Source organism: Nannobrachium achirus (genome assembly GCF_963921795.1).
Source record: "Nannobrachium achirus genome assembly, chromosome: 4".
Lineage (NCBI taxonomy): Eukaryota > Metazoa > Chordata > Actinopteri > Myctophiformes > Myctophidae > Nannobrachium > Nannobrachium achirus.
The window spans coordinates 4,775,146-4,787,830 of record NC_137813.1 but is presented as its reverse complement, the minus strand read 5'-3'; the positions used below and the strand labels follow the sequence as shown (position 1 = coordinate 4,787,830).

Below are 12,685 nucleotides of genomic sequence, written 5' to 3'. Positions count from 1 at the left end.
AAGGAGGAACGGTTGCTTGTTTTAATGGCGTTCATGTGAGAGAAGCTGGATTCACAGGTGTATGTTGATCCGAACATAGTTAACACAAATATGGCCAGCTTTTTTGTGTTGGGGAATTTGTTCACATGAACACTCTTTGCCCAAAATGTTGTGAATCCCTCCTTCTCATGTGCCTGCTTCAGAGCAGAGGATTCTTGCATGTCAATTATTTCTAGTTGCAAGGAAGCTTCATCAATATCAAGTGATGCAACGATCTCTTGTCCCTTTGTGGACATATCATCTGCATTGGCAAAAGGGTTGCCCACAAAATGCAGCAGCTCTTTGGGCATGTTAAAGTCATCAAATCGTGCTGCAAAGTTATGCCTCAATTTATCCATGAAATCTGACATTATTTCAGTGACTGTGGCACTGGCTGATGACTTGATAAAGTCACAAAGTGTGGGAAAGTGCAGCATTCGGTTAGTGAGATCAGATGAGAAAATGACAATTTTCTTTTGAAATGCAGTTAGACTTTCAACAACATCAACCACTGTTTTATTTCTCCCCTGCAGTGTCAGATTAAGTTCATTCAAATGATGAAAGATGTCGCTTAAAAAGCACATCTGTGACAAAAAATCGTCATCCTGCATTTGCAACAGAAACGTGTTGGCTTTCTTGTGCTTGCTGTCACGGAGAAAAGCTACTATTTCCTCCCTGAGGCCACATACCCTTTTAAGGGCATTGCCCTTGCTTAGCCAACGGACATCATTGTGTAAGAGCAAATCATTATTATCAGCTGACATATCGGCAAGTAGTTGACGAAACAGACGGTGTTGCAGACTAGAGGTCGCTCTGATAAAATTAATCATAGCCATAACTGAGTCCATTGTATCTTTCAACTCACCACTGAGTCGGGCGCACAGTACGCTCTGGTGGATCAAGCAGTGGAGTGATTCCATCTTCGGTGCGATGGCAGAAAGTCGCGCAGACAGGCCCCGCATTCTCCCAGACATAGATGGAGCGCCGTCTGTCACTAACATGTTAACACGCTCCAGATTAAGCCTGTTGTCTTTGAAAAAGTCAACAATCTTCTGGAAAAGGATTTCACCAGTTGTACGTCCTTCCAGTGGTATTAGTCCCAGGATGTCCTCTCTGAAAACGTCACCATCGAAAAAACGCACATACAAACACAGCTGAGCTGTATCAGTGTTATCTGTGGATTCATCCACAGCCAGCGACATAACATCTGCTTTCCTCAATTGATCCAAAAGTGTTTCAAAGACGTTTGTGGCCAAGACATCCATCCTTCTCGCTGTTGTTGTATCTGACATGGGTATTGTCTTGATACATGACATCACTTGCTCTCTCACTTTATCCTCCGTTATCACCTAGAATAGATAGATAGATAGATGGAAACCTTTATTATCCCAGGGGGGAAATTCAGTTGTAGCACAGCAGTATACAGTTATTTACAAAGTTAGAGACGTAAGAAAAAATAAAATAACAAGAGCAGTACAGTACAAATAAAGAGAATGTGCATCAATAGGCCTCACCTCCTCGACAGCAGCTAGAATGCATTCTTTAATCATCTCGGAATCAGTGAATGGCTTTTTCTTTTTGCCAAGGATCCATGCCACACGGAGAGACGCTGCAGTTGCTTTCTGCTGGACAGTACATGCTTTAGTGATGGTTGTGCATGCTTTCTCGTAGCTTTGAGAGAGTGTTTTAATCTTTTCCTTGCGAATATCTGAACCTGGTGGAAAGTCCTCATCAAACTTGTCGTGACAACCGATGAAGTGCCTCCGGAGGTTATATTCCTTTGCCACTGCATTGACATGGTTGCAGAGCAAACAAACAGGCTTGCCGTCTGGAGTTTCAACGTGCATGTATTTTTCGGTCCATTCTCTTTTAAACTGGCGATTTTCAGTGTCAACTTTTCTTTTTTTCTGTGTTTTCTGTGCCATAGTTACACACCAGCTTAGCTAGTGGAGGTGACCAGCGCGCCGCAATGTTGTTTTTTTCAGCGTGGCTGTTCTCAGCTGCTTCCCATGCTGTTTCCTTGTCGTTGTTCTTCATCCTTTTGTTGTGTCTTTTGTGTGTATACCGCCACCTACATGACCAGCGCTTTGCTGTCAGCAGTGCAGTGGGATTTAATATGACAGATAGATTGTTATGAGATGTCCGTGTTCAGATGGCGAACGGAACGTCAGTGGTAGTTACAACCATTTGCGAATTATAAGTAAAATAAGTTTGATAAAAAAAAATAAAAAAAAATAAAAAATATATATATATTTTAATTTTTATTTTCTCAGAATTCTTCCGAGGGCCAGTCCAAATTGATTGGCGGGCCGGATCTGGCCCGCGGGCCGCCAGTTGAATAGCCCTGCGGTTTGTTCACGTTCGCGGCAAAGAACTAGTTCTTATGAAGGAATGGATCGTGAGCGACCCCTCACTGTATACTGTAGTCGGTGACTGTACATTGTGTAACAAGCTGACTGGAGGTGGAGAATGAATGCTTAGAACAACAATTACAGTTTACAGTTTACAGTTTAGGCATTTAGCAGACGCTTTTAATCCAAAGCGACTTGCAATAAGCAGGTAATACATCAATATAATAAGCAAGATAATATGTCAGTACATCAACAACAATACAACAAATTCATAGGAATATCAATCTAGAAAGACCACTCACCTAATCAGTAAAAAATACTTTTCTAAAACCTAAAAATGCTATCTAGCTCCATGTGTAACAACGTAAGGCTTAGAACGCCATGACAGCAAGTAGACAAGACTGAACAGCTGCTGAACTATAGTTTTGATTAGATCTGTACGTGTCACTGTGTCTACAGTTTTTCTTTCTTTCTTTCTTTCTTTCTTTCTTTCTTTCTTTCTTTCTTTCTTTCTTTCTTTCTTTTATTTGTTCTTAGACATTGCAATGTTTGGCCTTACTGTGTGTGTGTGTGTGTGTGTGTGTGTGTGTGTGTGTGTGTGTGTGTGTGTGTGTGTGTGTGTGTGTGTGTGTGCGTGTGCGCGCGTGTGTTGTTTTATGTGTTTCTATCTCAGCCTATCAGTGCTGGCGATCTCCTTTCTGTCCTCTCCCTTCCTGGAGGAGAGGGGAGGGAAAACACATTTTAGTCGACTTAATTAACTGTAGATTTAGCCGACTAAAGGTCTTTGCACACTGCTGCGTTTGTTGTTGCGAAATGCGTTTTTCAGGGCAAGTAGAGAGAGAGAGAAAGATAGAGAGAGCAAGGGACCGAGTGGTGCGCAAAACGGGCGGCAGTGTGCAAACGTGACTGACATAACGTGTGGTTGATTATTTTATTTGCACGCTCCGAAATTCACTCCGATATTCGTCCCGAAAAATGCAGCAGTGTGCAAAGACCTTAAAGAGGTGGTGCCATAGTTTTGTACTTTTTCAGTTTTTCATGTGTCTAGGAGGTTGAAAGTACTTCATTAGACCCCCTGGTGTGGTTTTTATGAGAAATTATGTATTCTCTTGGTATTTGTTTGTTTTCTCTTGGAGGCTGCCTACCACCTTGTGGTCAAACGTGTCAGTTAAAAAACACAGTATGTCACAGTATCAACTCCTCCCCTAATTACCATTCACCCAACACTGTGGGGTGTGGCTAACTTCAGCTGGGTCACCACCCACCATGACATCCATGCATACTTAATGAACTGGGGGTGTGGCCACATAAAAACCCAATTTTAACTCTTTCTGTATACTTTTTTGGAAAAAATCTTCCTCCTAGTATAATCATAATACCTGATAATCATGTTTTAGAGGGGGAAAAAATCATGGCACCACCTCTTTAAAACTATGATATTTAGTCCAAAACTATACTAACACCAGACCTTTCAGACGATTAAATGTGACTAAAGCGAAAGGGAATCTTGTTCTAGGAGACTATGCCAACATTACTTCACATTCCCAGCTCCTCCTGTTCGGCACCTTTTTTTGGTTAGCTTAGCGCACGTTTTTCTACTTGACACACATTCAGTCCGTTGCACAACGTGCACGCACCTGTCCCAGTGCCAAGGCAAAGGAAACAGACAGCTGTGCTGCGCACATGCACATGCACATGCATGTGCATGTGCATGTGCACGTGCACACATGCCCATTGGGGCTTGGCCACAATGGCCAGTGGAGTGGAGATTATCTCTTCACAGACTTCCTCCCTCGCCCTCCACCTGGAGAGAGAGAGACAGAGAGAGAGAGAGAGAGAGAGAGATGGAGAGAGAGAGAGAGAGAGAGAGAGAGAGAGAGAGAGAGAGAGAGAGAGAGAGAGAGAGAGAGAGAGAGAGGAAAAGATAATTAGGAATAGGAAACATCCAGAGGCCATTGTTCTGAGAGTCTTGGACAGGAAGAGTATAATATTTGGATCAGAGATGTAGTGGAGTAGAAGTAAAAGTATTGGAAATTGGAAATACAGAACTCCAGTAAAGTACAAGTAACCTCACAATTGCACTACAGTACTTTTACAGTACCCATTTAGGCCTGACCTAAGTTTTCTGAATAAAGTTAATACTGTACTGTACTACACTAAAATGTGTTCCCAGCCTGAATGGGTTAAAGGAGTAGTTCACCCCCAAAATGACTTTTTTTCTATTGATTACTCATGCCATGGAGAGTAGAGTTCAATAATATTTTTAGTTTTTTGTCGCATTCCTAAGACAAAAATGTGATAACAATAAATTTTCCCCCATTGATTCCGGATGGTGACCCGTTTCGAAACGGGTCACCATCCGGAATCAATCGGGTCACCATCCGGAATCAATGGGGGAAAATTTCCTCGAATCAAATTTTTGTCTTAGGAATGTGACAAAAACCAAAAAATATTATTGAACTCAAGTTCAGATCTACATGGCAGATCTACATGCTCACAATGCCTGGCATTGCGAGGCGTTGTGAGCATGTAGATCGGCTATTTTCACAATTTCTGCCTAATATTTGACAACTTGGCCAATGTTTAATTTGTCATTTTAGAGGTATTAAAAAGTCCTTAAATTGTCACTTTAGAATTGTGCAGATACCCTCTATACACTTAAACTTTATGTTGGTTTGTTTACTATGTTGAGTGAGAAAGCAATGTTGCACATTAGGTTAATCATCTGGAGAGTGGAGACCCCCCCAAAATAATGTTGGGACCTCCCTGGCGGTCCCGACCCATAGGTTGAGAACCACTGATCTACCCGATAGAGACGGGGCAGGAATATACAGTAGCTTTGTTTGTTTTTGAAGGAGCTTTAAGGAGAGGGGCGCGCCCCTTTGGGACTGTGTTCTTCCTCTTTGCTTTGTTCTGACTGGACACGGGCACGCATGCATGCACAGACGCACGCACAGGCGCACGCACGCACGCACGCACGCACGCACGCACGCACGCACGCACGCACGCACAGACGCACGCACGAACGCACGCACGCACGCATGCATGCACAGACGCACGCACAGGCGCACGCACAGACGCACGCACGCACGCACGCACGCACAGACGCACGAGTCCTACTGGAAGCGTTATGTCTTCTTTCTATATTTTTGGGGCCGTTATGTCGTCTTGCTCTGGTGTTGTTGGTGTTCCTTCCATGATGTTTTCAAATGGTTTCTTAAACTATACACGCATAACAAGAATATGCCGCTCGAATGACTGTCTGTGCGAGTGTGTTTCTGCTATGTTTCCAATGGGACTACAGTTCATTATAATGACTCTGGCTGTGCTAGTGTGTTTCTGTTATGTTTCCAATGGGACTACAGCTCATTATAATGACTCTGTCTGTGCGAGTGTGTTTCTGTTATGTTTCCAATGGGACTACAGTTCCGTGCAGCAGTGACTACTTCTGTTACTGGTCGTTCAGGAACTGTAGTTCCAGTCTCTATATGGCATTCGGAGATTGTGGAATAGTTGCTCTAACATTCTCTAGTGCTACAGTGTGCAATAGGAGTCACAGCCTGCCTCTCTAACATTCTCTAGTGCTGTGTGCAATAGGAGTCACGGCCTGCCTCGGGTCTACAGTCTACAGCAGGGGTTCCCAAACCTTTTTGTCTCAGGGCACCCCATTAATATTGTTTTAATCCGAGGGACCCCTACATTATAATTTTCTCTCCCAGCACCTTACATTTAAAGCATATCGTCGTTGTCGGGTGGAAACCTTGTCCAAAAACGTTCGTTTTGTATTTATCATCTATAAAATGTACTAAACTAGTGAAAACAGCCGATCTACAAGCACACAACGCCTCGCATCTTCACTAGTTTTGTGCGACAGTCTTGTATGATGAATTATGATGGTTATGTTGCGAGGAAAACGTTGAGATAATAGCCATTTTGGTTAGAACTGACTGAAAATAACTACTTGTACTTCTTTTTTCAAGTGTCCAAATAAATTCCAAATATTATCAAATGATCTCGCGGCACCCCTGGACTGCCATCACGGCACGGAGAATCAGCATCTCCAAAATCTGATGCAATTTGTTTTCTTCTCAGAAGATAACCGGTATACAGCAGATTTCCCACTCCGGGTTCAGGGAAATGAGACCTTACCCCGAAGTGAAAATGTCCAAGTTAGAGATGTGCCGATACCAGTTATGCCTTCCCGATCATGATTGCGATACCCATAACTTGGATCCGGTGTGTAATATTAAAAGAATCGAGGACAGTGGAGTGGTCCAGGGACTCTCTGGGTGCGATGGACACTTCTTACGGGTCCATTTGGTTCCATTTGGACACTCTCAGAGTTATGGGGTCCTATAAATGAAAAGATCTGAGAACCACTGATCCAAGAATAAATAAAATGGCATTAGTGATCGTTAAAGATAGTGAATTAACCATGCAAATGTTGAAGCGTCGCTCCAGTGAACAGCATGAACAATGTTGTATAAAAACTAAGGCAGGGCTTGACATTAACCTTTTGAGGCACAGGCACTTGTTCTTGGGACAAGTACATTTCCCATTCACTTGTCCGGGCACAAAAGTCACAAAAGTCTGGATACAAATTTGACATTTCACAGTAATCTCTTTCTTAAATGCATGCATAGACATTGAAATATAATAAATAACAAAATGACCACAGTATGAACAGTCCATAGTCAGCATAAAGCACAAAGCTGCCAGGCACGTCACAGAAAAAGTGAACCCTCAAGCCACTTGTCCAACAGACAAGTACATTTTTAATGAGCTTGTTCTGAAGAATTTGTTACTTGTGCCACACTTGGGCAACAGGACAAGCCTCAATGTCAAGCCCTGTAAGGTGTCACCCAATCCTACTTTAGTGGGTGAATGCAGGTGTCGCCCAATCCTTGATTGAATAAGATAAACACAGCATGGGTGACATAATGAGAAACAACGATGGATTCAAAAAGGAACAGGGGAGGTTTGAGTTCTCGTGGTGGAGTACAGTAGTTGTGCCCTCATTAAAATGTCTTCTCATTGTGATCCATTATTGTCAAGTCTAAAGGCTTTTGTTTTTAACCACTAAAACCCATACTAAATACTTTATTGACCAGGGTCCCCCCTTGGGTCTTATTAGACCCCCTTCTTTCACCCCCTCTACATCAAATATCTTTGCACATGATGGTCAGGCTTGTGCATCGCATCTGTTTGCAGGGGCGTCACAAGGGGTAGGAAAGTGGGACTGAGTTACCAGGGCCCAAGGTGGAGGGGCCCTAGTAACTTTAGCTATTGAAAAATAGCAGATATACAAGCTCACAGCGCGGCACCGAGTGCCGCGCTGCGAGCTTGTAGATCTGCTATTTTTGTGTGCAAATCTTTGAATATATGTATTTTTTAAGCGAACATTTGTAACTCAAATTTTGCTTCTGGGTGGTCCCTGGAACTAAATATTTTGAGATGGGGGTCCGTGGCCAAATACATATAATTTTGGGGGTCCTTCACATGAAAAAGTCCTGAGCATCACTGACATGGAAACATGGGTTTCTTGCACACATTTTCACAATTTTTCAAAAATAGCAGATCTACAAGTTCGCAGCGTGGCACTCGGTGCCGCGCTGTGAGCTTGTAGATCTGCTATTTTTCAATAGTTAAAGCACAGGGGCCCCGCAGTGAATCCTTGTACGCAGGGCCCAGAATGTGGTGTGACGCCCCTGTCTGTTTGGGCTGAATGTTTGCTCCACCTGGTGATTTTCATCCCTGAAGTCTTCTTGTCTCCTCCTGTCTCCATGCATCGATCTCAAACTCTTTTTCTTCAGGAGAACCCGTCTGTCTTAATCTTTTATCTTTCCCCTTCGGTCTCCTGTGATAAAGATCAACCCACTCCCTCTGGTTCAGTGTGATAAAGATCAACCCGCTGCCTCTGTTTCACAGATTCATTATAATTGGAGCGTTCCGGAATCCTCCTCACTCCACACCAGTGACTCACTCCCCTGACAATCGCACCACGATAACTAGCTAACGACACCACGCTCTCTCTCGCTACGGTCTCTCCTCGTTTCTCTCCTTCTCTTGTCCTCCCCCAGTGGCATCAGTTCAGAAAAAGCTAAGGTATGGCAACATGACGAAGGCCCGCGTGCAAGACACCACCAGTCATGTTGACACCAGTCATGTTGCTCTGTTATGATATATTTCAGTGTGGTGGGGGTGGGTGGGTGGGCGGCCACACTGCTAGCTAGGGGGTCTCCCACCCCGGTATGCAGGGTTCTAATTAGGTCCAGGTTTGAAGATAATAGTTCCTTTTACACTGTGTGACATTCTGAATAGACGCCGCCGGGAAGGCAATTTGGTCGTGTTGATTATTAGATGTTATTACTGCGAATAAACGTGTCTGTGCCGGAGCAGCGAATATCGCCGTGACTTATTGTCATGCCATTATACCAAGATTAGTTTTTTTTTTGTTTTTATGCTATCAGTCTGTTGATCTCATCAACTTAGCCTTACTTTTAGATTAGATTTGCACTCATTATACTGTGATGATTATGCATTGACTATTATCATAAAAAAGAAAACATAATCATCTCTTATATAAATGCAATAAGAATAGTGGCATGAGTTTATTACTAATTCCACGGTGAAAAAGAGGTTTCCTGTCATAGTTCTTGCATTCTTTACTTTTTTTGTCTCCTTCACTTTTAGCTGATTGCAGAGTTGAAACAGATAAAAAAGGAAACTAGTTCTCCTTACATTAATCCAACATTTGGTACTGCTGTGTTTTCCAAACGATTTGACTTGTGGAGCATGTAGTGCAGGTCAGGTGCACGTGTGGAGAAAAACATGTGTAACGCCCGGGATTTGTAATTAAAATTCTCAGTCGCCATGACCGATTTCAGTCGTTGGAAGTCTTCAATGGAAGCATCGAAAATAACCGATCTACAAGATTTTCAGTTATGAGCTATTTTACGATCAAAGCGTATTTGAAGTGGTAGCAAGACATTATGGGGAGTTGTTAACCAAATGGACCCTTACAGATCTAACCAAACGGACCCTTATGTGTTGGTTTCATTTCATGCTGAGTTAAAATGACATCTGCATTACTTAACACATCGGATGCCCACGTGGTGTCTACAAGTCAATTTCTTTGATGTCGCTGGAGGCCCACGACGCGTTTGACACGTTGTACAGTAAACTATACTGTACTGTAGCTACTGCACTTGGCTACCGCGGTGATGAAACAAACTCCGTTTCCCAACATGCAGCGCGCAATTACGTCACCCGGACGTGCTGTGTGTCTCGTTGACTTCCTGTTTAGCGGCTGCACAAAAATGCTGTTTTCTCCTAATCTAGCTTTTAAATCACTTTCATTTCAAAACGGCAGCCTCTTCTACCTGCCGTAACACAAACACTGTGGCTTAGAAATGATAAAAAACGGTCCTGACTGAAAGAAAAGATTTTCGCGAAATAAACAGGACATACTCGGATTACATTTACTCGGATTACTTTTCTCGCCAGTACTCTCGCTGGTAGGTAAAATGACGCGTTGCCATGGGCACCAGCAAATTAAGACACGTTAACCACGTGGGCGTCCGATGTGTTAATTTGCACGCTGTCTACACAATTCGAGAATGTAGAAGATTTGTTATTCTTGATTATTACCCGGCTTGTTTGGACGCTTGATTGTGATTGGTCGAGCGCTGAAATCAGCGGTGAATTATGAGCGTATAATGACCGCTCCGCTCTATAGACGGGTTTCTTGTTTACAAACATTGAGACTAAATGCACAGCTGACTGTATCATGTAATCAATTCCGTCCAATCCCCAAACCTGTTGTTTTGGGAGCGCTGGTTTCATTGGCTAATTTTGGTACCGGACCCTGCGCACGCATCTAGTTTTATCAGTGTAACGTGGACCAGAAACCCATCTATAATTCACCGCTGCCTAATCAAAGGCTCAGAGCAGCTGCAGCATTCAGGCTGCACTGCGTGGATTTAGTGCCGTATCCAACATGGCAGCCATGTAAACAAACACACAGCGTCATTTACAACCAAACGTTGCTCTGAAGAATGTTTTAAAAAACATTTGAGGTGAGAAATAGACGACGCAGTAACCGAAAATGGATTCTATTTGATCAGCACTCCCTTGTTTTCCAAGGCGACCGACCGTGTTGCGCTCGGAGGGGACGCACTTTCAGCCGTCTGTAAACAAGGAAATACTTTGTTTTGTTTTTAGTTTTGAGTCAAATTATTAATTTAATTTAGTAGCCGGGTAATAAGCGGGATAACATCTCGCTCAGCAGTCATTATAGAGTGACAGGAGACCTCCGCTTTGCGTCGGTGGCATATCAACCTGTCGGGCTCCTATCACTCTATAATGACTGCTGAGCGAGATGTTATCCCTTGCTTAACGTTTGCCTGTTATCTCTGCTATGGTAACAACATCAATACAGCTTGGAACTGTGTACAAAATCTGATCCATCGATAAAATAAAACTTCTAAGTGTTACCATGGCTCAAATACCTAATAAATAATGGTCCTTGATGTGAATCAGGATGAAAACCCCTGCTGTGGATAACTCAGAGTGCTGCTATGGGCTCCTTTCACACTGGCCTATCAAACATTTCCACTCGCTTAGATTGGATTTTTTGCTTTAAGCCGTTAAAACCTGGCACCACTTTGACCATTATGCTTTACCATAAGAAAATAGCAGATATACAAGCTCACAACGCGACACCGAGTGCCGCGCTGCGAGCTTGTAGATCTGCTATTTTTGAAAAATCTTTAAAATATTTTTAAAAGCGACCAAACATAGGCTTATTTTGGAGATGGGGGGGGGGGGTCCGCGGGCCAAAATACATTTCATTTTGAAGGTCCTTGACATGAAAAAAGTTTGAGAACCACTGATTTAAGAAGAAGGATTTAGAAAACATTTGTAGAATCTGGTCAAAAATATTCCAAGACTTGCACAGATCTACAAGCTCGCAGTGCGGCACTGTGAGCTTGTATATCTGCTATTTTTTTATATTTAAAGCATAAAATATTGCGTCATAATGTGTTCAGGCCTAAATGATATTAAACAATGAAAAGACGTGATTCCATGCCGTTACGCCACATAGTCTCCAGTAGTGACTTGATTATGCTTGGTTCAGTGTGGTCGGTATCAAGCACTGAAAATAGCTGACCTCCAAGCTCACAATGGTGTCAACGGTGTCAACGGTGGCCAAGTGCGATAAATCAATTGGCACGTTTTCGCGTCAGTGGCGGCCAAAGTGTTGTTGGATTATCAAAAGACTTGCTGATTGATCACACATCATGACAGTTCTCTCTCTCTGTGTGTGTGTGTGTGTGTGTGTGTGTGTGTGTGTGTGTGTGTGTGTGTGTGTGTGTGTGTGTGTGTGTGTGTGTGTGTGTGTGTGTGTGTGTGTGTGTGTGTGTGTGTGTGCGTGCGTGCGTGCGTGCGTGCGTGTGTTTGTGTGTGTGTGTTTGTGTGCGTGTGTGTGCGTGTGTGTGCGTGCGTTCCACCAGGACCCCAGAAGTAAGCACAAGTTTAAGATCCACTCGTACGGCAGCCCTACATTCTGTGACCACTGTGGCTCCCTGCTCTACGGCCTCATCCACCAGGGCATGAAATGTGACAGTGAGTATCCTACACCTCTGTGTGTGTGTGTGTGTGTGTGTGTGTGTGTGTGTGTGTGTGTGTGTGTGTGTGTGTGTGTGTGTGTGTGTGTGTGTGTGTGTGTGTGTGTGTGTGTGTGTGATAGAGAGAGAGAGAGAGAGAGAGAGAGAGAGTAAAGTGCGTTCCATGATGAATAAAGTCCTTTGATCAATGCTAGATGTTTATCTATTCTTGGCGCTGTGCCAAGCTGAGCTTTTACAGGGTTAGTAGCGTTCCATAGACTGTATTGTATACAGTACTTATTATGTATAATGTATATGTGTACATGCTGTCTTTTATATGTATATGTCTTGCACAAAAAACTCCTAAAAAAAGGTTCGGAAAAAAAATATTTTAAAAGTGGTTTAAATATCTGAAAACACAAATTTACATGAATTCAAAACACGATGATGATTGTGCTGTCAAACAATGAAACCACATGGAATCTATGGAAAGGTTTGTGGGGGGGTCCCTGCTTCATCTCTCTCTCAACTATAGGGTCCTTGGGCTGAAAACTTTGAAGAGCCCTGCAGTAAGCCATGGTGCGTGCTGTGTGGTATCTTTAATTGTTGCTTCCCTGCTGAAAAGCGAGTCATTTCGACCATCGGTTCTCCAGCTTATGAGCCGTTTCCGCCCAAAGAATGAAACCGGAAGCGGACAAGGATCTCATG

At 43.2% G+C, this 12,685-nt stretch overlaps 1 protein-coding gene across 1 annotated transcript in view; it reads left to right on the top strand.

Moving 5' to 3' along the window:
* Positions 1-12,685, top strand: part of prkcab (protein kinase C, alpha, b) — a 337,435-nt gene that overhangs the window by 255,778 nt on the left and 68,972 nt on the right. Inside the window, 1 exon segment of the mRNA XM_080724767.1 lies at positions 11,885-11,996. Coding sequence (XP_080580893.1) covers positions 11,885-11,996 — 112 coding nt within the window.